Here is a 25899-nt window from a genome sequence, read left to right on the forward strand (position 1 = left end):
CTAATTGGACAAAACCTATGCTTGCAATATGTGTATATTGTGATAACCAATCTGCTATTGGTAGGGCACATAATGTGATGTATAAGGTAAGTCTAGACATATCTGTCGAAGACATAATACCATTAGACAACTTCTCTCATCTGGAGTCATTAGTATTGACTATGTTAGGTCCAAAGAGAATATTGCGGATCCGCTAACCAAAGGGTTAAATAGGGACCAAGTAGAGAAGACATCCAAAGGAATGGGGCTAAAGCCCATGGCAAATAAAGTCAAGGCAAAGGAAACCCAACCATGATGACTGGAGATCCCAAGATCTTGGTTAAAAGGGACAACCTAATTGTCAAAGGCTATGTGAGGTCACTGTGGGGGAAAACCCCAAGTCCTATTCCTATATTAAAACAGTGACTCCCGTACGAGGTTAAGCTTAGAGTTTTTAATGATTCTGTGAAATCGGATTGTTGAGATTCCGAATGAGTAATGCGGGATTACTCTTGATAAAAGAATCACCTATGTGAAAGAGAAGTGGGGCTGCTTCAAAGGGGAATTAATTGAGCTTAATTCTTTAGAAACTCTTGCAGAACCAGGCTGATGTTCAGGGCCAAAATGAACATAACCATGAGAACTGAACCTGTGTCAGGGAAATATCAGTGGGGGATATGTGTATCGTTTATACAAAACGGCTAACAGTTTAAGAACAACGTGTCTACTGAATAGTCAATAAAGGTGGCATATCTTTCCGAGGGAAGGTTCAAAGGCTTTGCCTACCTATCCTATACTGGTATTGACCGGAGAATCTATCACCACATCGAGTCGTGTCTTTATAATTGTCGTCTCTATTTCATTCATGTGGGGGATTATTTTGTGGCAACAATTTGAGTGGGATCCACTAATCGGAATTGGATAATACCAAGTGATACTTTGCCAAAAATCGGACCTAAGGTGAATGAGAAAGTGACGAGCTGGTCTGGACGAAGTGACGAGGTCGACTGGTTCCAGCTCGACTGGGCGAAGTCGACTGGACGAAGTTCCAGCTCGACTGGGCAAGGTCGAGTAGTTCCAGCTCGACTGGGCGAGGTCGAGTGGTTCCAGCTCGACTGGGCGAAGTCGACTGGACGAAGTTCCAGCTCGACTGGGCTAGGTCGACTGGACGAAGTGACGAAGTCATTCCAGCTCGACAGGGCGAGGCCAACGTACTCGAAGTGACGAAGTCATTCCAGCTCGACTGGATGAGCTCGAGTGGCGAGCTCGACCAGACGAAGTGGTGACGAAGTCATTCTAGGTCGATTGGACGAGCTCGACCAGACGAAGTGACGAACTGTACGTCTGAGAATTAAAGCCAACCGTTTGTGCGCTTTAATTTCAATGGTTTTTGAGCTTTAAATGCGCATTATGGCTGTATAATAATGCCATTAAGGCTGGAAAAACGTTGGACTGTTCGCTTGGTTTGAATTCAGAACGTTGTATTAACTGGGTGTAATAACCTGCGTTAATGCCTTTATGGCTGGACGTTTTTGGAGTTCAAACCTCACTGCCTTGGCCCTATATAAAGAGGCTTCAACTCTCATTTAGAAATATTCGGAAAATCCAATACTCCCACTGTTCCCGAGCTTCCCTCTTCCCCAGAAATTTCCTTTTGTCTTGGTGATAGTTTCTCACAGGTTCCAGTTCGCCGAAGCCGAGTTTTGTGGTGCATTGCTCGTCTAGAAGTCGTTGTATCCTGGGAGGCTTTCGCTCACGTAATCCAACACCTGTGGGAGGACGATAAAAAGCTTCCAGGAAACCGTCAAACGAGCCTCGACTTTTCCTGGCATTTTTCGTTGTGTTTCCAGTTTTTAAAGGTTTAGCCGGTTGTGTAGTAATCCGTTTACGTGTTTTTTTCTTGCATGCAATTTGTCTTTTATTTACGTCAATACTACAGTAAAATTGCTAACAACTCTTTCTCTCGTGCGATTAGTTTAACCGGTTTTTTCTGGAAGTCAGCTTCTCGTCGCCACAATCGCCTGCCAGAACTTTTCTCTCTCGCGCTGATCCTCCATGATCCACCGACGTTCGTTGGTTTTGTGTTTATTTCTATTTATTTTTCTTTTTATTTTTTTATTATACCAACTTTGTTTAATCTCACTAAAATTTCACGCTTTTATTTTACCAAATCTGGAATGATTTTTTTTTCCTTTTTCTTTATTTTTTTTTTGTTAGTATCAATAGTCAACACTAACAACATAATAATAAAAAGTTAAACGATAATGGTGAATAACTAATTAATGAATTTATTGCAATTAGTCATTCCTAGATTTTTTAAGATTTTAGCCAAAGTTTTATTTTATTAAAAAAAATAGTCCATAAGACTCGTATTAAATTAAGGGCTATTTTGAAGAATAGCCAAATTGGCTCAACAATATTAATGGATTAGCTCATATTTCATTTTATTAAGTAAAGAGATAGCCCAACTTTAATAGACTACCTAAATTACCTCTATCATCCACAACATTCCTGAGCCCTAACTCCTTCCCTCTCACCGCCGCCCCAAACCTCTCCGACGACGACTCCTCCACCACATCCGCCGCCGCCACGCCCTCCTGCTCTGGGATCTCGAAGCTCTGGCAAGTCCAAAGACTGGATTTCTCGCATAACCGTTTCACCGGCGTGATTCCTGCGACCGAGCTCGCTCGTCTCCCGAGACTGCTGACTCTTCGCCTCGAGTCGAACCGGTTCGACGGAGGCCTCGACGAATCCTCTCCGCAGAAAAAGAAGAGGAGAAAGAAAAATCTCTGATTTTGTTGATTCACTGCAAATTCCCGAATAGGTTAATTTAATTAACGTACTGGAGTGAGTTGGCTTAATTTATTAACTGATTCGTGAATGATTTGAAATTCACAAAATATTTACAAAAATACGAACTTAAGTCAATTGATATTCAAAAGCATTCAATTAATTAACTTAATTCCTAATTCAATCATTTAGTAAATTAACTTTACTCACAAAAAAATCAGAACCTAAGTTAATATTCAACCAATAAGTTAATTAATTAACCTAACTCACTCCAGTACATTAATTAAATTAACCTATTCGCGAAGAAAGTGAGTGCATTATAGTCTGAGCAGAATATATGGGCTATTTGTTTATAATATGAAACTTGAGCTATTCCCCCAATAAGAATGACAAACTTGGCTAGTTACAACAAATTTCACATAAATTAATTAATTAAAGAGTAAATTTACACTTAGTTATCTAGAGCGCTATTTTTTTAAAAATAAAATGAAAATTTAATACTTTTAAAAAAAGATTATGAGCTATTTGACATGCTTAATTGACCCATTTTAATTCCTATAAACTTATAAATTTATTAGCTAAATAGTTAATAATATCATAATTACACATCAAACATAAAATAAGCGCCATAATTACTCATAAATCCTTCAAGAAGGGGTAACTCAATTCTTCTTTGGTTACAACCAGACGCTTCAGTAAAAGTCCAAAATATTGACCAAATTCGAAAAAATCTAGTTCGACCAAATTTACGCGTAACGGTCTTGTTTAAGGCTTTATGCTTTGACGTAAAAATGAAAACGCATTCTCTTATTTATAAGGGTTCAACGTCCACTTTTATTTCTTTCTAGTCGATGTGTGACTTTTGTTTGTCTTGATTTTCTTCTACTTCTTTGTATGTTTTTTTTTTCCTTCATTTTCTGTTGTTGTATTAATTTCTTTATTCCTCTTTAATTCTTTTTTTTTTTTGTTAATATCATCAATATTTCTTTATTTATATTTTGTAATATATTTAAATACACACACACACACACACACATATATATATATATATATATATATATATATATGACAACACATATATGTATTTATTTATTACAATTAAACTCTATATACTCATAATATTATCAAGCTTTTTGAATATGAATATGGATATTCCTATATACGTCATATAATATTAATAACTAATCATAAAATTAGTTTGTAATAAATTTTAAAATATACTACAAATTATGTCATTAATTAATTATATGTAAATAAGATAAAAATGATATTTGAATTTATATTAAAAATTGATAGCATTTTAATAATATGTTATGTTATGATGTGTCTTGTGTATTTTGAGTTTATTTGTTATATTAAATATGTCTCATTTGAGAATTATTTTATCATTTAAATTTGGAAACATGTTTTAATTATATTTTGTTTTAAGATCTTTATCGATATATCCGTCGGTAGTCGATATATCGTCGATATTATCGGTAGTCGGAATTGTAGATATATCAGTAAAATCAAAATTTCGATATCGGTATCGATATTTTATTTTTGTTACAACCAGTAACAGCAACTATTAATATACAAAGTCGCAGTATAAGTATTTTAGCTTATGTCCCTATAAAACTGCCAAAGAGATCATGACCCGAATCAAGTGTCAGGGCTCATTCATGGGAAGGGTTGTGAGTAGCGAGACATGCAAGTTTTAATTCATTTATTGTGTCCCAAATTGCCTATTTTGAGGCACAGGCCATGCCTTTTAAGCGTCATAATGATCTGTGCGTTTGCAAATGCATTTTCTTACAGGAGGCCCAAAGAAAGAGGAAACAGAAAAACAATAAAGCGGCAAGTTCAAGGTTATTTTTTAGTGTTTAGTTGAGTGTTTTTTTTTTCTTTTCATGGAAGGTTATCATTTGTAAAACCAAGAAAGTTAGGCTTCATGCATTTTATACTCGCATGCCAAATAAAAACACAATTCGCTGATAAATATTTACCAGCTAGCTTTGTTTAATTGTTGGTGCACATGCATGAGCATGATATTCAATTTCATCATTTTTTAACACGAAGTGGGTGCACCTGTAGTTTCTGATTTTATTTTTCATTAATGATATATACTCAGATTAGCCATTCACTTTATTTATATCACCTATATCGTTGCTGTACTTTCAGATGCAATTACTGCGGACTAAATATCGGCTGCTTTACATTAGTTCCATATTCAAAAGTTCGATCGTATATTACGATTTAATCCTTTGACATATCCACAAACAAAACCATAATGAAAGTGAATCAAATCAAACCCGTAAGTTACAAGGATACCATAGTGTTATTTGCTATAAAATAATTGGTTTTATTTTTTCTAGAACTATAAACTAATTGGTTAAATCCTTAGATATATGTTAAATTATTATTATTATTTATTTATAAATTTTTTGGATACAAAGTCCAATTCTTAACTTCTAGTTCTACTAAAGTTCACAGTAGTAATTTTTATAAACGAAATAAATGTCTATTCTCTCTTTTCATAAAGTCTAAAGTTAATACATAATTTGTATATTTTTTTTATATAGACCTCTATTTTTAAGAAATTTAATACGTGTCAAAAACCATTCAGCTTGGATTGTATTTGGTACGCTGTAGTGAAATGTAATGAGATTTGCGGAATTTCGATTAAAGTACTCAGATTTTCATTATGTTAGATTAAAAAGTTTGTTTGTAAACTATTTTTTTTTTATTAGATTCCCGATAATGTATTTTTAATGTGTTTGGTTAGATATTATGGTAATAGTAATGTAGTGTAAGATAAATATACCCTTCAACAACTTATATCTCTGTGAACTTCGTTTTGATCTATATATTTTTTTGTCACCAAGTTTTTTTAAGTTCTTAATACGAGGACGTGAATAATTTACAGATTACCTGAAAAACCAAAAAGGTAAAGAAAAAAACACAAGTATAGAGACGAAACATCAATGCATAGGTAAACATTCTAAAAAAAAAAAAAAAAAAAAAAAAAAAAAAAAAAAAAAAACCAAATAAGCCACCGAAAGTCTAAGAATTGCTAGATAGTTTACATTTTGTAAATTTTTGTAAATAACCACCTCAACTTATTTACGGCATTCAAAAAGACAAAAATATCCAAAAACATTCCTGCCTATTTTAGGTTTTTTTTGTCTTTTCGAGTGCTGTAAATAAGTTGAGGTAGTTATTTACATAAAATTTACAAAAAATTGACTATTATACAAAACGCTATAAGTCAAATGGTTATATAGCTAAAAGACTGTGAAAAAAATCCACTTTCTTTACTGATTACCTAAAGTCCGATATCTAGGATAAGCAGCTCACTTGTAGAAAATAAAAGACTATGCACTATAAGTAGATAAAATAGAGTACGTAAATAGTGGGGAGTGTTGTGAATAGAAATCATATAATAATTTCTTTTCAAAATCGCAAAAGAGGATACCGATTACTTTTAAATCATATTGCGGAAAGGAAAAAAGAACATTAATGCATACTGTTATTCTTATAAATTGCATAGGTCCGAGAATATGCTCGGATGCTCCGAGAATAGAAAAATTCCAGCATTAAACTCGAGTCGTATAGGCCCGAGGGTTTATGAATGTTAAGGAACGACTCATTTATAAGTCAAGAACGAACCCTATCAGACAGAACTTCGGAGAGAATAGAAGATGATATGTCAAAGATTAGTCAAAACAAGTTAAACACGTGTACATAATTAATTATTAAAGCAAAACGTTCATCTCGACAATTATGCCGAGCACATGAGGAATAATCACCCACTATACACATTCTGGGAGCGGTTACTTGATAACTGTCAAGAACGTGAAATTGATTACTCCACGTACTCGACCCAAACGTCTATAAATAAAAAAGGAGCTCGTTGAAGAAAAATAGTTCACTTTTTCACAACAAGTCACATGCCAGAAGTCTCACTTATTGCTCAACACCCTCATATACTTGCTCTCTTTTACTATATTCGTTTGTTTTAGAGATAATCTTGCTTAGACACTCGGAGTTATCGAGACTGCATTCCCGAAATCAAGTGCTCTTCGTGACATATTTGATGTATTAATTTTGTTTGTCAACACATACCAAACAATTGTAATCACGTATTAATAGTGTACCAAACATGTTCATATTTTTCCATAAAATGCTAGTATTTGCTTTTTAAAAACATGTTAATATTTCTAAAAAAAAAAAAGAATTTCTTTTTCCTAGTGAATGATCACATTTATAGCATTAATATAGACAGTTCCTATTGTTATTGTCCTTATCAGTCAACATAATAGTTATACGGTACCAAATTTCCTACCCAAAAAAACACCACAGTGTTGGGTCCCACTCCCACGTCTTGATTTAATTAATTTCTTTTAAAAATTTCAAAAGATCATACTGATTTTTAATCTCATTTTTGGGAAATTTTTTGTTTAGAACATTAATGCATACCAAAAATTTATAATCACATTTATATCTGACATATCATTCTAACAAATATTGCCTATTAATAGCGTACCAAACATATTATTATTTTTTCCAAAAAAAAAATGTTAATATTAAAAAAGAAATGCTTATCAGTGATGAATTATCGCATTTATAATATTTTTTTTCTCGAAATTACATTTATAATATTAGTATGGACAGTTTCTATTGTGAATTTGTTATTGTCCTTGGCTGTGTTTGGCATAGCTTTGCTTTTTAAAAAAGTGATTTTAAAATAGCTGTACGAAAAAACTGTTATTTTAAAAAACAGATGAGTGTTTGGTAAACTATTGTAAAATAGCTGTAGCTGTTAACATAAGCTGATTTAGTGTTTGGTAAAATATATATTAATATTTATAAGTGATAATTATTTATATAAAATGTAATTAATAATAATAATAAGATATATTTTGTTATATAAAAAAATATATCAAAGTGGGTGTCTATAGAATGTAAAAAATAAATTATAAATTTTGGTGACGTCAAAAAAATTATTTGATAAAAGCATATAAAGATAATTAGAATTAAAAGTTAGTGTAAGAGAAAAAAAAAGTTAAGAGAGAGAAATTACAAACCAAAAACTAAAACTACGTATAAAAGCTACAAATTGTAGCTTTTGTTTTTTTAGTTAAAATATTCAAAAACACTTTTTAGCTTTTAGAAAAAACAATTTTACCAAACACTTAAATATAATTTAACTTTTAGAAAAAACTAAAATCAAGCTTAATAAGCTGAACCAAACATAGCCCTTATCAGTCAACGACTCAACATTGTACCAAGTCCAACTCCCTACCTAAACCATAACATGTATTTTCTTATTTTAAAGTTAATTAGCTGACAAAACAAACAGGAAACTTGAAAACCAAGCCTCACATAGTCATGTTGGAAAACAAAAGGTAAACAAAAACCAAGCATAATGTAAAACCCAGCTTCATGTGGGGCATATCATGAAAATCAAATTTTTGGATGCGTAAAAAGTTCGAGATGTCCTTAATTTTTTGTGATTTTTTTTTTTTCAATTTTTTATCCAGGAATTTGAAGCTATTCACTTTATTTCAAAAAATTTGTTCGTAGTCTCGAAGTTTATCATTAAAAATTCGAATATTTTTTGGTCTTTTGTAAAAAGACAAAAGGATAAAAAGTTAAAAGTCTATTGATAACAAAATCTTCAAAATAAAATAATAATAAAAAATCGAATTCTTAGGTAAAAACTAACTAACACAATTAATTTTCACGAAAAGAAATTATGGGCATTTTAGACTTTTTTTTTTTTATATATAATCAAGTATTTAATTTTACTAATGTGTCATGAAACTTGGTTTTAAAATATGAGGTACACTTGGTTTTAAAATAGGGTCTATTAGGAAAATAACCAACTTAAATATTTGATATTATTAAATAGTCAACGTTTGATAAATATTAGGTAAATAGCTATTTTTATGTGTTTACAGACGTAAATTTTAGATAAATAGTCATCTCTATATATTAGCTCACGTCATTATTTACGGTTATTTATCTAAGATTTACTAAACGTTAATTATTTAGCAATGTCAAACAATTAAATTGGCTATTTTCCTAATTTTTTGTTTAAAATATGAGGTAAACTTTATATCCTCTTCTATATAAAGAGAGAAGAGATGGCAAAGTGAATAACGTTTCCATTTTTAAGAAAGAAAAAAAAAAAAAAAAAAAAAGATGTGTAGTTTGGAGAAGCGAGGCAACGTGTTCGTGTTGACCCTGACGGGCCCGGGCGAGCACAGGCTCAACCCGGGCCTGATGGATCAGATCCACTCCGCGCTGGCCAAAGTCAACGCCCACTGTTCCGCCACGTCATCATCACCGTCGTCGTTCTCGGCGCTGGTGACCACGGCGGAGGGGAAGTTCTTCTCCAACGGCTTCGACGTCGACTGGACGTCGTCGTCAACGGACGGACACGTCATCCCCGCCCGGGCCCACCAGCTGGACGCGGCGCTGCGCTCGCTCGTCGCGGCCCTCGCCGCGCTGCCGATCCCGACCGTGGCGGCGGTCTCCGGCCACGCCTGCGCGGCGGGGCTGGTCTTGGCGCTGGCCCACGACCACGTGGCGGCGCGGCGGGACCGGGGGTTCATGTACATGAGCGAGCTCGACATCGGGCTGATAATCCCGCGGTGGTTCGTGGCGGTAATTCGGGCGAGGGTCGGGGCTCCGGCGGCGAGGAGGAGGGTGCTTCTGGCGGCGGCGAAGGTGACGGCGGACGAGGCGGTGGAGATGGGCCTCGCTGACTCCGCACACGACGGGGCTGAGGCGACGGTGGCGGCGGCCGTGGCGGCGGCGGAGGGGCTCGCGGCCAAGGGATGGGACGGGCGTGTGTATGCCCACACTCGCTCCGAGCTGTTGTCTGAGCTGCTTGATGAGATCAAGGCTGCTAATAATTCGTCTCTCTCTTTGTCCAAGATGTGAAACTCCTCTTATAAAGCTTTTTTTTTTTTTATTTCTTTCTTTATATCGGAAAATGAGTGTTCTTTTTTTATTTATCAGGGTAGTAGTAGTAGAGGTTGCTAACGTCGATTTGCTTTAGTTTTGGTGTCATCAAATTTTTTGTAATATGCTGTGTTGTAGCAAAGCATGATTACAAGATTATATTTGGAAGTAGTTCCTTAAAAGGTAAGTTTGGTTTAATATCTTGTTGCTTAAAAGGTAATTTGGCACGGATAAGCTTAAATTTGTCCGTAGTCAATGATTGGACTTTTTTCTTCTTTTCTTTTTGATAGAATCTGCTTCTTTTAGGCTTTTGAATTTAACCGGATCTTTTAAATCAAACCATGAAAACTTCTTATTAATAAGTTCTACCAAAATTTTGGCAAACCTTTTTTTGCATTACTGAACCTTCTGATTTTTACAAGAATTAATTATATTTGTTTCTCTTTGAAGTATGACACTTTTAACAAACATCTCCTGGAATTTCCGAATCTATTTATTTGCCCTTTTAACTTAGCATTTTGACAAATGTAGTATTTCAGTCAAGTTCCCGGATCGCTTTTGGACAACGATTTAGAGACACGAAAGGTCTGACCCAATGCCAAATCAAGTGGTCGCGTTCGAACCTAAGTGCCTTGAACTCAATATTCCGAGTCGTTCCCGATGATGATGTGTCCTTCGTGTACTTCAAGGTGACCTGAAAGTGGGAAGAAAACAAGAGCAATCAAAGGGAAACAGAGACGTTGCCTCTGATTATCTCAGACGCTCAACATTAGAAGGATTGAAGTGTACATATAGAGGGTTTAGGCTGTGTAGAGAAAGAATTCATGTGAAACGAGCCTCCATAGTGTTTCAGCAGCGTTTGGCGACTCAAATTCGGATTACCTTGGTCTGGGGTCGAGGCCTATAATTATAGACCTCGGAGAGCACTCCTTGGACCTCAAGGAGCCTTCAGCACGCGTCCACCCGTGGTCTGGCCGGCCTGTGGCCGAGGGCCGGCCGGCGAGTCTTCACGTGATCGGCTGGAGGACCTTCATGGGCCCAATGGGCCGGGCCCGAGCGATTTCTGATGATCCGTCGTGACGTTCCGGAGGCCCGGAACGGATCGATAACAGGACGTTAGTTAAAAGTGTCATAGTTTGGAGGTCAAAAATATAATTAATTATTTTTAAAATAATGTTCAAATCACAAATTATATTTTACGAATCCCAAGCAATATAGTTATATTCGGCTAGATTTTCTTTCTAGGCTCATAAATCATAGTAGTCGATACTAAGTCAGAGTAATATTTTGCATGCCTCTGGCTCACTGATAACCAAGTACAAATTAGCTCAAGAGGTCAGGGTCGGCCCAACATATATTGTGGCCTTAAGCGAAACATGAAAATTAGGCTTTAATTTTTTTTTTTTTAACAAAAACAGTGATATATTAACTATTTTTTTTCATAGCCCAAAACATATTTACGACAATACATTATTATTTTATGTTCTAAAATGCAAATCAACACATTCAAAGGATAAAAGAAGTACAATAACCCAAAAAAATTAAAGATTCAAATAATTGAATTAGAAAGATAAAACTTGAAATTTTAATGAAGAATTCATGAAAGTCAATTGATGGTCGTCTTTTTCTCTTATTTTTCTCATATTGGTGAATGTGACCTAATGTGTTTGTATCTAATCTTCCCAAACAATAACTAATGCTGAAGAGAAAAAAGTTTGAGGATCATAAAAAATAACGTAAAAATAAATAGAATTCAATTTATCAAATTTTACCTCATAGTTTAAGCCTCGAACACTTTTTCAAAGCCTCAAAATAAAAAAATACTATTTCCTAAAAAAAACTACAACAAATAAAGTGTCTTATCAAACTCCGAATGAAAAGTCGCAATAACGTCCAAGTGTTTGAGGCTTTTAGTCGCAATAATGTATAAGTGAACAATTTGAGGCTTAAGAATGGCCTAGCGATAAGAAAAATTTGGGGTCCTTCTTTCCTCAAATTTGGAGGGCCTTAAGCGATGACTTAGCTGGCTTCACAGTAAGGCCGACCCTGCAAAAGGTTTAAATGTTTTCAGCAAAAAAAAAATGGAATGTTGATTGTATTCGATTTTACAAAAATAAAATAATAAGCATCCTGAACCTGTACAAGCATCTATTGAAAACCGTTTGCATGTATGCGATTGGAGCGTCCTATAGTGACTTAATTCAATAGAATATTGAAGCTACATAACACGAGTTTCATATTTGAATCGCAGTAGATTAGCCAATCCAGAGATTAATCTGCCTGTCAATGTGAGACGGGCTTTCAAGGTCGAGATAAATCCGCCCAATCTATTCTAGCTTTACTGGACTTTCGTTCTAACTAGAATGCAAGGTTTGGGTCCGAATAGTATTAGAATTCTGTCCAAATCGGAACAAAACAAGAATTGAAACTAAAATACTCTAATATTCGAGGGGAAATGGCCTCAACTAGTGGTAATTTTTATAATTTGGACTAAAATAGTAGCAACTCTGTTTTTGGACACTTTTACTAGTAACTGTAGACTTATATATCTACAATTGTTGTTAATTGTAAACTTATAAGTCTACAATTTAAGACAAGTGTATACTTTCATGTCTACAATTATTAGTAAAATTGCCCAAAAACATAGTTGCTGCTATTTTGATTCAAATTATCAAAATTGCTACTAGTTGAATTTCATACTAGAGAAAGAATTGAAACAATACCCATTTACTACAATCATATGTAGTGTGCGCAATACTGAAACAAAATTCTGGTATTGTTCTTTGGCCTTAACCGAGTATCATAATTAAACAATCTCCTAACTACAAATCATAAATGATTTTCTAACCAACCACAATAAATGTCGATTGCCAGCAAAAATTTCCATGCTCAAGGGAGCCCGTACCCGCAAAAAAGGTTACTGGCAAAATTTCACAAAAAATTGTTGACATTGTGAACTTTGTCGTAAATTAACAAGACACCAAGCCTCATATTTCCAAGATGTTTGAATGGAAAACTACTTTTAAACCACCAGAAATGGAATGTCTACAAAATTTTGAAAGAAACAAAAATTTATATTTTTTCGGCATTCATTATCCCTCGAAAAGTGAAACACCGGCAGAACTACGAGACATTTCGAAGGCATGTCATGCCAAACAGTAGACTTGAATTGACACGGGAATCGCAGCTGGTAAGGTTGTGGAAGCACAAACATACACCAGACAAATTCTCGAGGCTGTGTCATTTCCTGGGGTTTGCTTATTCATTAAATCCAAGTAAACCAAAGAACTTCATGTTAAAAAGCTTTATGCAAGAGAGTCGTGCCATAGCTACTTCAACTAAATCAAACTGCTCCTTCAAAATCACTCGTCCTTGCTTGTTCTCTCATCACCAAGTCACTGTTATTTATGGCTTCACCTGCAAAAGCAACCCGGAGTTTTACCAGTGTGTTCAAAGTGCATACGACATTACCGGACACTAGATGAAATGAGATGTGTCTGCGACATTTGATTCTTCACTGTGTTACGAGATAACCAAAGTGAGCAACTTATACCTGAGTCGGAGGAGGGAAGACTTTGCAGCGCCATAAAAAGGCCTCGGAATCTTGCACTTGACCTCTCATATTTTGCATATAATACTCCAAGCTATGCGTTTGGTCATCCATGATGTTATTAGACACTGTGTCCTCGGCCAGCTTCACCGCGGCCATCTGAGCCAGCTGAGAGCTTTCCGCGGCTCGTTGCAGCTTTCTCGCGGTCTCGGCTTCCCCGAGCATCACGAGGGCCAGCAATAGCAGCATCAGCTCCCGTTTTGAGCCTTCCCTCGCAGCCATTCCCTTCATATGCTCCACCAATGCCATCTCTTCACCAGCACTACACTCGTAATTCCACATTAGACTTTTCTTTCTTACTACCAACGCATGAAAAAAAAAGAAAGGGTCCACTAGATATATAGCCACATAAAACAATGGATTTTACTATTCAGCCAGCCTTTTGTAAGTTTTTAGTAAATGGCCACGAAAATTTATTTACAAGACCAAATTAACGTAGATACCCTATAAATCCTCTAAAAGTGACCAAATTTACAAGATGCCATGTCACCGAATTGGCTATTTACCTGACATTTACAAAAGGTTGGCTACTTAGTAAATCCTCTAATTTTGGTGGCTTAGTTAGTTAATTATTTATACAAAAAAAAAAAAAAAAAAAGATTTTCTTACCTGCCCGGACGGATTTTTCCTTTCTTCTTTTGGCGCCTCATGTCTCTGGCCTTGCTACCTGTATTTGAGCTCATGGACGTGACGCGGCTACTCCGCGACCTGCACATGAAAACGCGAGGAGATGAAAGATCGTACACACAGAGACACTCTATGCGAGCTCATGTACATAATAAAGATGTACCCGGTAGTGTAAGCGCTCATGCCACTGAAGTTGCTGCTAGTTTCCGAAGCCGCGTCATCTTCTAGATCACTCATTTGCTGTTCCTCGGCCTGGATTTTCGCAGCCAGAAGCAATCTCCTTTGTCTTACAGCTAAGTATCGAGCCAAGTATTTTCCGACTTTCTCTAAGCTCTCCGCGTATTCGTTTATTAGCGAGCTCGCACAATCCAACGCTGAATTACGCACTTCCGATACCATGTCCTCTGTGTTGTGCATCAGAGCGATCCTCAGAGCCTCCTCCCACTCTCTCGCGGTGATTAATAAACTCAGCCCGTTCTTAACGTCTCTGCAGTACTCAAGTGCGATTTTAGCAGCTTCCCCAGGTTTCCCAAGGGATTGAAGTTCTTCACAGAGCTCTTGCGCCAATCCCATTATCTCTTCCTTATCCAGTTTGAGAAGCCCCGCAACAGTAAGAACCCCGCCCCAATTACCACAAGCCCGATAGGATTTCAAAGCCTTTTCCAGACACGAACAACACAAATAAGCCGAAGCAGCATCCTCGTAGTCTTTCTCGTGACTAAGATGATCTCCCCAAGCTTCGAGGATTTGGCTCTTCTTGGAAGGATCAGTTATCAGTTGGAGTCCCAGCGGGAAGAGTTGGGGATTTTGCTTCATGAGGTTCATGCAATCTGAATAATAAGCATCCCCGGCAGAGACAATGTGCTTGAGAGCCTTCTCAAATCTGCGCAACTTTAGGTCAATGTTGAAACACATTACGCCCTGTGGCAAACGTTCCAGTTCTTGGAGATAAGGAAGGAATTCTTTAGGGTCACGCTGAGAGTTCAACGCCACAATGGCTGCAAGGTTCAAATCATAAAGGCCCAAAGCAGCTTCGAAGACAGCATCAGAATCGGATAGCCACAAAAGATGCTTCAGGGCTTCTTCAGCAGAGGGGTAAGACTTCCTTCTCGGGTCTTCGGATCCCAGTAACTCCATTTCTCGGATAATCTTGATCCTCTCTAAAGCCTCTTCTAGTTCAGGTGGATCGCTACGGGCTAGCGTTGTCAAAATGCAAAGCTCCCTTGAAGCACTCTCGGGTAATTTCTCATCTAGACCTTTCCTTATGGCTCGAAGGATGGCCGAAACCTTGTTAGTGCCGTCAGAGCGTAGGGCCAAAACGATATGTTCTTCATTTGGGAGAGGAAGGCTCTCAAACTTTTTATATAACGTCTCCATTATATTTTCTTTCTTTATAGCACAAACAAACTCAGTAATATAGTTCAAATTGTTGACTTGCGTGACAAACTCTGAGGCCGAATGGATAAACTTTTGCCAACCGCAATGATCCACGATCACGTTGAAATCGATTCGATGTCGCCTGAGCATCATCAGCGCGTCTCTGAATCGGCGCTGAGCTAATGCATGGCAAATAGATAATAGGACCAATTTTCTCGGGTAGAGGCATTCCAGATTTCCTCGAGTTGTTTGTAGTACAACACCAGCTTCGTCTCCGTGGAGAACTCCAGCAATTCTGGCACCTCTTTCCCAAATGTTTATGAAGTTTATGTTGTCATCTTCTTTCCTCTTGCTAACATGCACAAAATTTGTGTATTTATTTTCTACGTCTCCCTGCAGTATATCATTTATGTCAACAACATAAAGAAAATCCTGCTTGGTAGCGAGAATTAAGTGCGTCCCCACTTGGTCAGCCGAGCTCGAGTAAAACGAGAAACTGTTGCAATTGTTGCATAATGTCCTCCCATTCACGTGCAGTCTACCAACACCATCAAGTCCGAATATCAAAACTCCACTATCTTTTACAGAAATGGTACTCATCCAAGGACAAGATGCTGCGAAACTCCACTGATATCTTTTCATAGAGCCACCTGGGATGCCCGATTTTGATATATACTCGGAGATGTTTCCTCCATAGTATTGAACAAATGCCGAGGACTTAGACGCATGATTGGGAGCAATACCGAGAACCAGATCATCAAGAACTGTTGGATTGGATACATTTGCATGCCAGCCTGTGCATGTAACTAAACCTGGAACGTGATCCTCGGAACAAACAAGCTCAATTTCAAGCAAACGATAACCAAGAAACCGGTCCTTGCTTGAAGAAGGTTGGCATGAGTTACTATGACTAAACCCACTATGAGAGACGGCAAGGATATTGTGGGAGTCCAGCCACGCTAAGTGAATGAACGACCCTAGAGGCGAATCGGATTCACAAGCTTCAATGTTAAATTCCTTGCCTTCTAAAGTTTCCCAAGTACCATCTGGTGGAAGCTCTACAACACACAAGCCCCCATTTGACAGAAAAGCAGCTAAACAGCTCTTAGAGTTCTTGGAATATAAAGCCATATCCCGAACGGCACTTGGAAATGCAAGGCTGAAGAAATACAAAGGCGGTGGCATTAGGGTCAAAGATAGGGGTGTCACAAGTATTTTAGGACCATCGATAACTAATGCAGTTGAGTTCTCCATGACAGCTGTGTTCCAGATGAAATTATAGAGCGAGACTTGGCCGCCGTGAGTCCAACATATCAACTCCATTGGCTTCACGGGATCCCACATCAAACTTACTTCATCTTCCCTGACATACCTTATTTCATGCTTCAAGTACCAATGGTTGTTACTGAAATACCATATCTTTACACAATCATAATCTTCACATCTCACAACTGCTGCAAGAAGATCAGAACTACTGTTCCACTGAAGCATTTTTATCGTCGCACTGACTGACTCATTAATGCTAAACGAGCTTCTTTGTAGCCCATTCCTCTCGTAAAAAACTATAGAGGGGCACTCATTTTCTGCTTTTCTGTCATACACAGCCGCAATTTTCGCTCCGCTGGGCATCCATTCCAAAACTGGTCCCGTGAACAGCTTTGGATCTGAAGCAGAATGAAGCACCCCTGAGTCCGGTTCCCAAACTTTGAGCCTCTTATGCAATGAAGAGGAAAATGAGTCATTGCTGAGTGTTGCTAGATATTTCCCATCACCGCGCCATGAAACAGAACTCCCAAAATCGGATCCAGAATTTAATTTGGGTTCATCTGCAACCAATCAAGAAAGTAACATTCGTTCAAATGAGTCAAAGATCAATCTCGCAAAATGAAAGAGTCATGGCCCAATTATAACCATTATTTGAGAAACCTAAACATGAGCATGTAGCTAGCATAATAATTTCCCGCTAGTAGTTAGGAAATTCAACAAAGGAAAGAAAAAGGCCCAATAGTATTACATAATCAATTAGGTTCGATAAAGTCTCCTCCGTCCAATTTCAGATCCAGAAATCGAATATCACGAACAAACGATTCTAACGCTTGGAAACACGTATGATAGTTATTTTTGGGTTTAGATGATGACAATGCAATGTTAAAGCACATTGTGAGCATATCCATGCATAAACTTAAAAAAATAATAGAAAAAAAAAAATACATGTTTTCAGGGGTTGATTTCCCTAGACAACATCATAAACAGTATTTTTCTTTATCCAAATAATTGATAATGGCTAGAAACGATGTGGAATGAATGAAGGAAAAGGGTCCTTACGTACGTCAACACCATCGGGAAGATCACAAAGAGATGTCTCGTGTAACAAATACCAATCATGTGTCATCACAAGCATCTGATCAGAGCCAGTGATGATGCACAGCAAATCTCCGTCTGGGCTGGGCGAAATGCATTTTACACCACCCTCGACTTGACCAACAACCTCCGTGAATTTCTCGTCAACATTGAAAAGCAACATCTGCCCATTATTGGTTCCCAGCAGCAACGCCTCTTTCTCCATAAGATAATCAAACGAAACAATGTAATCTCCGCCCTCCAACCCAATTTGATCAACCTCCGATGCTAAGGAGGTCCTTTTCCACGATGCTTCGTTCTATTACATCATACATACAAAAGCCGACTTTATTTTTCAAACGAATAATAAAAATGAAAAATATAACGTGACAAAAGCTGAGCAGCACTGAATCAAGTTGACAACATTAAAACCAAGCGCAAAACAGTTAAGAGTATCATTCACAAGCCATGTGTATTGCTTTCTCGTCGCATTTTTTGTGCCCTGCCATGCATGGGTTTAATAGCCTCACGAAGCAGACCCATTTAAAACTACTTCAAGCTCTCTAACGCTAATGAAGCCTCTCAAACACTTTTCTATGTCTGAACAAGTTAGTGCCCTTTAGTTCTGTACTAAAAATCTAAGAGACCCTAATCTTGTATTGGAGTCTCATTTCCAAAAAACAAAATTATTGATAATGTTTTTGTTCTTTTTTAGAACAAAATGAAGCCTCTAAAACACCCAACAAACCAAACAATTGAACTTAACTAATCAAAAATCAGAAGAAAGAATTTCCCTACGATTTTTTCGAAGTAGAAACACATAATGGGTGTCGCTGGAGTTATTTTCATCATTATGATTTTTTTTTTCTATAGCTCCATACGGTTTCTAAGGATAACTTGTCCTTGACTGTGTAACACTGGAATTACGGTGTCAGTATATCGGAGCTTCTAAATATCAAACCAAACTATGTATTGCTACGGTTCGTAAACGAATAGAAGACTTAAAAAAAGTGTTCCATTTTCTCTCATGTCTTAACACGGAACCATACAGTTCTGAATCTTCAAACCAAACTACGGGATTCAATCGATTGTGTGGATGAAGAGCGGAAATGTAAAACCAACCTGAAACGAAGAAAGATGAGTGGTGTATATGAAGTTCGCAGAGGAAGCAAAGAAGAGGCGGTTGTGCTCGACATCGTATGACGAGAAAGTTACGAGCTCTTCACTGGATTGCAACTGGAGGCTCTGAGAGACCTCGAAACAAAGTTTTAGATTCTTCATTGCTCTCCAAGACAAATAGGTTAAAACCTCCAATGAATAGGAAAACCCTAAAGAAATCTCGCAGGGGTTTTGGTGTCGAGTTCTTTTTTCCTATTCCGGGTCACTGAACACATTCTTTTTTAACAAACAAATTATCAAAGTTTAATTACGTTATAAATATTCTTTACCTCTATAACAGCTAATATAAAACAAATATATAAACGTAAATAATTCTTTTCGTTAAGGCAAAATTACTTTTTAAATGAAATGTTGTGATTTTACCTTTGGTTTTCCTAATGTCGTATTTGTATTTTTTTTTTTTGTTTTATGACAATGACAAAATTATACTTTTTGACTTTAACCAAAAAATTTAAATCCGATTTTGTTTTCAGGTAATTAATTATTCTAAAGGAGAAAAAAAATCAATCAACCAAATCTCTCTATGCAATTATTTTTTTTAAAAATATATTTTGCCTAGTTCGTATCAGCCTAATAGGTTTGAGAGCGAGAACATCTATGTCGTTGGACATTCTCCGGGGCCTAGACTCACTCGCGTAAGATGTTCGGTGGGGCGGAGGTCGTCGTCGCGGACTTGCACGTTTACACGGGTCGATAAACCTCTTCGTTGAACTTTTAGCTTTGATTTCTAAGGTTGTGTTTGGTATACATCTCAGAAAAGTGTTTTTGAGTTTTTAAGATAAAAAAATAGGAAACAAAAAAGTGAAAGTGCTGTTTGATAAAATTTTCGGGTAGAAGATTTTAAAAATTTTTGAAGTTGTTTTGTAAAAGAGTAAAGAAAAATGAAAACAAATAAAAGGTGTTTTTGGAATTTTTTTTTTTCTTCTCTTATCTCCTCCTTCTCCTCACCCGCGCGCAAGACTTGAAAAAAAAAAAAAAAAAAAAAAAAATCCGACCATCTTCTTCAATCACCACCGAGCCTCACCATCGCTGCCACCTTCTCTCTCTCTCTCTCTCTCCTTCTATCTCCTTCTTCATCTCGCGTCCTCACCGAGAGCCTCCATCACCGCGTGCTCCAGCTGAGGCAAGAACGACACCGCCGCGAGCCAGGTGACGCCGGAGAAAGAGTGACCACCGGGGAAGGAGTGAGTGAGGGCCGGAGAAGTGGATTTTGCGTTTGGAGGTGAGAATCTCTTCCTGGATTGGATTTTTGTAAGCTAGGGTTCGTAGTTTGCAAAATTGGGGGTTTTTTAGAATCCGGGTTGAATTATGAGAAATTGATGGTGTTTAATTATTTATTGAGCTTCATTATTGATTATTATAGCTTGATTTTGGTGATTGAACACGAATTTCTTGGTTTTGGATTGATTTTGGCCGAATTTCACAATCTAGGGTTTAAAGAAGTTAATTTTTGGGGCTTTTGAATTTCTGAAGTTTGTTTGAGGATCTCGAGGCGTTTTTGAACATGTTTAGTGCTTCGGTTTTTATTGAGAAGCGTTGTTTGATTTTTGAACGAATTTTAGTTGATTTGTTGGCCTTGGCCGTGTGGTCTTTGATGTATATGTTGGTTTGAATTATGAATACGAGACTGTTGTTGAGGCTGTGATGATTGTTTGAGGCTCTAGATTCTGGATTGATGATGATTTGAGGTCGTGATGATTTGTTTGTGAATTTTGGATAATTGAGATTTGTTTGTTATCTTGGCCGTGTGAAATCTTTTGAGTTTGGTTGAGAAATTCTGATTGAGGATGTTATATATAAGGTTGTTATGATGTTGTGAATTTTGGGTTGTAGTGTAGCTTGGCCAAGTGATTTGGTTGTTTGGCCGTGTGAGCATGTTTTGACCGTGTAATTTATTTTGGCTGTTACGCTTCGTAATGTTTAATCTGAGCCTCGGGATTTGTTTGTGATCAATTTTGTTGAGATTAGTTTGGTCATGTACCAAATAGTTTTCATTTTTTTTAATTTTTTTAAAAACAAAAATGAAAACTGTACCAAACAGCTTTTTCAGTTTTTTCAATTTCTCAAAAACAAAAATGAAAATTGTACCAAACAGCTATTTGAAACAACTGCAAAATAATTTTTCAATACAACTACAAAAATTAGAAAATAGAAAACAAAAAACTTTTTGAGTTAACTACCAAACAAAACCTAAGTTTCTCTGATCACTACCACAAAATTATTTATCAACTACAATTAAAATTTTACACTATCGTCAATATAAAAAAGTAATCTAAACTTAAATTAAAAAAAATTACTACAATTTTCGATAGGAATCAATTTCACTCCACTATTTTGTTTGAAAATTTCACTCCACTATTTTATTTTTGCCAAAATTTGACTAAGTATGGTAAGCTTGTTTGGATTTTCCCAAAGATTCAATTTCGTTCTTGAGTATGTTGGGGTATGTGATATGTAGTTTTGGGTATGAACTCTGAAGCTATGGTTGTTGGGATGTATTGTTGATCGCATGCCATGTTTATCTTTTAAGTTAAAAGTTAGATCGACTCAAATTGTTGGATGGTTAGTGAATCTAGAACTGAAATATTATGAAGAGATGATTTATCTTAAGTCGTAGTAATCTTTTCTGTATAGAGAGAGAGGTACATATATATAAATTTATATATATTCTTTCTTTTTCTTATAAAATATTAAACAAATAATTATCAAATTAGTCATATTTACACTCTTAAATTGTTATATAGCCAACTTTTAATAAATATTTGGTAAATAGCCACAAATGATTACGTGGTAGCATGTGCATGATTTATATTTTCTTAATTTACCTTTCTGATTTCATATATAACCTTTAATAAATATTTGGTAAATATTACTTTATGATTATTCATCAAATATTTACTAAAAGTTGACTAGTAGTAAATTATACATGTAAATATAACTACATATCTACTGGACCTATTATTAAATAACGGAAGACAAAATCATGCTTCAAATTAGGGATGGCAATTTGGTCCGGACACGAAACACGAAACGGTTACGACGCGATTTAAAGCGGATTTGGATCTCAATAAATAGGTCGGTTCTTAATTGGCTAGAACACGCTAACACGATTAAATAATGGGTCAAAACGACACGATTACGATAACACGATCAAAATCCGATTAACACGATTATTAAATGGTCGACACGAAACACGATTACGACCTGCACGAATATGACCCAATTAATACGATTACGAGTAATAGCACGATTACGACCCAGTTAAACACGATAAATATTATGTATGTAAAATTATTAATATATAACTATTTTCATAAAATCAATATTCAATTAGTTGTTTTCAATTACTGATTTAACTAGTATGCCAAATGGGTGTTCTCATAATCACAATTTACAATCACAATAACAATAGTCTCGTAATAACATATCGTATTCCATTTTATTCGGTTTCAATCAAATTCAATTTATTTTGGAAAATTACAATTCACATACACAATAACAATAATCTCATAATAACGTTTTATATTCAATTTTATTTGATTTCAATTCAATTCTTATCGAACAATCACAATTCACAATAACAATAATCTCGTAATAGCATATCATATTCAATTTTATTTGATTTCGATTCAATTCATATCGAACAACCACAATTCACAATCACAATAACAATAGTCTCATAATAATGTATCATATTCAATTTTATTTGATTTCAATTCAATTAAATTCATATCGAACATTCACAATTCACAATCCCAATATCAATAGTCTAATAATAACGTATCATATTCAATTTTATTTAATTTCAATTCAATTCAATTCATATCGAACAACCACAATTCACAATCACAATTACAATAGTCACATAATAACATATCATATTCAATTTTATTTGATTTCCATTCAATTCATATCGAACAAGAGAAATTGTCTCATTTGCCACCAATTTCATAACATTTTCTCACTTTCCACCAAAACACAAATTTGTCCCAAAATGCCACAATCTATGTCAACAATGTTGACATCTATTTTTTCCCTTCACTATGAGATGTCAATATTTTTGACATAGATGTCAACAATGTTGACATCTCGGTGGCATTTTGGGACAAATTAGTGTTTTGGTGGAAAGTGGGAAAATGTTATGAAATTGGTGGCAAATGGGGCAATTTCTCTATCGAACAATCACAATTCACAATCACAATAGTCTAATATTAACGTATCATATTCAATTTTGTTAGATTTCAATTAAATTCAATTCAATTCATATAGAACAATCACAATTCACATAGTTTCATAATAACATATCATATTGAATTTTATTTTATTTCAATTCAATTCATGTTGAACAATCGCAGACAATAATCTCAATATAACATATCATATTCAATTTTATTTGTTTTCGATTAAATTCATATCGAACAATCACAATTCACATATACACTAACAATATTCTCATAATAACATTTCGTATTCAATTTTATTTGATTTCAATTCAATTAAATATCGAACAATCACAATTCATTATTCAAATTATCCCAGAAAATTTATTAATTTACTTTACATTACCAATGATATTTTTGTATGTAATTAACTATTATTATTATTTCATATAATTATAAACTTCTATTATTATTTAATGTAACTATGAATTTTTAGATTAATATTAAGATATTATATCCCTCCATAACATTCCCTCTTTTTTTTCAATGAAATTTCAATCTAATATTTTTATTTTGTTTTACCTCTCTTACTTTCCCTCTCTTTTTCAATTGATATTTGGCTAATTTTTTGTTTGAAAAAAAATAAACAATTAGGTCTGTGCATTTAAAAAAGGGCAATGTAACAAAATAGCCAAAATGAAACTATGAATTTTGTTTTTAGCCTAAGTTTCAAAACTTTTAGGGAAATAGCCAACAGAAATATGACAATAATTAAGGACTGGTTTGCCCTTATTTTTTAACAAATTCGTAATTTTCTCTCTCTTGCTTTTTTCTTACACTTTTTTAACATAAAAACTTCAAAAAACCATATCTATCTCACATGAGCTCGAAATTGAGTGATTCAAAATCCTACGGATTCGTGACGCCGAGATCTTCAAAAATAGATCCATTGTGTTTGATGAAAAATCATGTTTAATACCATAGATGTAGAAAAATCACGTTACTACCTTAAATATGGAAATAACTGTAAATTTTTGAAATTATCAAAAAAATTAAATGGAAACGTAGCTATGATGCATTAAACATAATTTTTCATCAAACACAATGAGTCTATTTTTGAAGATCTCGATGCCACGAATTTGTAGGATCTGAAATCACTCAATTTCGAGTTCGTATGAGAAAGATACGAATTTTTGAAGTTTTGATGCAAAAAAAAAAAATTTATTTGAAAAAAAATAAGAGAGAGAAAGTGACGAATTTGTTAATAAACAAGGACAAATCTGACTTTAATTATTGTCACATAAGCCATTTGGATATATCCCTAAAAATTGTGAAACATAGACTGGATCCAAAATCACATGTTTAAAGTGGCCTAATTAGTTACAAAACTCTTTTAAAAAAGTACTACAGAGTTGCAACTTGTCATTAAAAGTAATTGTCATTGAAACTAAAAGTCATTTCATTATACACGTTGCAACTTGCAACAGACTTTGAAAGGGAAAGACATAAAATTAGGGATCCTAATCAATGATTCAATATCACCGAGATACAGTACAGAGAGACTTTAATACTAAAAAAAACCAGAGATTGGTAACAGAGAGAAACCGAGAGAGAAGGTTGAGATTGGAGGTTGACGGAGCTGAGCGCGAGTGGAGGTTCGCTGGAGCTGCGCGCGAGTGGAGTTTCACTGGAGCTGCGCGCGAGTGGAGGTTCGCCGGAGCTGCGCGCGAGTGGATGTGCTACACATTATCGCCAGAGTTGTTAGTCGCCGGAGACAGGTTCTTCTTCGTTTTCTACGTCCTTCTTCGCCAGATCCGTAATCGTTGTTTGTTGCCTCATTTGTTCTCTCAATCAAATGGAGAAGTCGATGTTCATAAAAGACGTTTTGAAATTTAAGTTACATGATGAGGATGTAGAATCCGAAGGTTCAAGTATTCATATTGACTAATACCAATCGTATGTCTTTTTTATTTGTTTTTATGAAAGATGATTGTATTTTGGAGTTTTATTTTCCTATGACTATTATGTTTATGCTAATTTTATTTTGTTAAGAGTATTTCTTTTTCTTTTGACTATTGCGTTTTTTTATAATTTAATCGCAATTAATTGAGTCCGAATGTCTAAACACGATTAAATAATCCATTTAACATGACTATTAAATGGTTTAATTTAAACGGTTATGGATCTGTAAAACAAATAAACGGTCGGATTTAGATCTAGACTTCAAACACGATTAATAAATGGTCGGATTTGATTCTAACAATTATTTATGCAAACACAATTAACATGACGATTACGACACGAACACGAAATTGTCATCCCTACTTCAAATACTTGAAGTTTAAGATCGTGACTATCTAACAAATGAAAGCATACTAAAATAATAGCATGTGAACCTCGCATTTTCTTAATAAATAAAAAATTGCAATTTCAACGGTATACTTGCCTTTTTATAACAAATTGAAGCATTTGACCATTTCGCAAGTGACCGTCACATAAGTAAAAATAATATAGAAAATCTTCATTACACAAATTTCTCTTGTATGTTTGCTTCTTTATAATAAGTTCATAAAAAAAATTAATAAAAAAAAAATTGTGCATTTGAGGTCATGCCGTAATGAATTTAAGGTTGGTATAGCCGCCATGGACTTCCCTTGTCATGAACCTGAGATTCTCGTGGCCAAGGATCTTGACTTGGCGTTTTTTTTTTGAACCGTGGGCGGGACCACGGGAGAAATATTATTAAAGCTCTCACTTAAATAGTGGAGGAATATTGTGGTTACATCAAAGGACTAATACCCCGAAGGTCGTTCACGGCTTCGTACACAACACACGAAGGAGCCGATCCCAACCAACGGGCGCCCGATTGGAAATTACACGCAAAGC

General features: G+C 35.5%; 2 protein-coding genes across 2 annotated transcripts; one reads left to right on the forward strand and one right to left on the reverse strand.

The window, feature by feature from the left end:
* Positions 1 to 8926: 8926 nt before the first annotated feature.
* On the forward strand, positions 8927 to 9941 carry ECI1 (delta(3), delta(2)-enoyl CoA isomerase 1). The gene has a single exon (XM_089603607.1). It carries the CDS (start codon positions 8956 to 8958, stop codon positions 9697 to 9699), a length of 744 nt encoding a protein of 247 aa, XP_089459733.1. The 5' UTR covers positions 8927 to 8955; the 3' UTR covers positions 9700 to 9941.
* A 2543-nt stretch (positions 9942 to 12484) lies between these two features.
* ABO1 (IKI3 family protein) lies at positions 12485 to 19085 on the reverse strand. Its single transcript, XM_089602738.1, has 6 exons — positions 18797 to 19085; positions 17660 to 17993; positions 14121 to 17160; positions 13940 to 14038; positions 13274 to 13592; positions 12485 to 13137 (listed from the first exon to the last, which is right to left on the reverse strand). The coding sequence occupies exons 1-6, from the start codon at positions 18953 to 18955 to the stop codon at positions 13126 to 13128; spliced, it is 3963 nt and encodes a 1320-aa protein (XP_089458864.1). The 5' UTR covers positions 18956 to 19085; the 3' UTR covers positions 12485 to 13125.
* Positions 19086 to 25899: the final 6814 nt, after the last annotated feature.

Source organism: Urtica dioica, chromosome 12 (genome assembly GCF_054948205.1).
Source record: "Urtica dioica subsp. dioica isolate 48M chromosome 12, U.dioica_male_clone48M_v1_H2, whole genome shotgun sequence".
In the NCBI taxonomy this organism is placed as follows: Eukaryota; Viridiplantae; Streptophyta; class Magnoliopsida; order Rosales; family Urticaceae; genus Urtica; species Urtica dioica.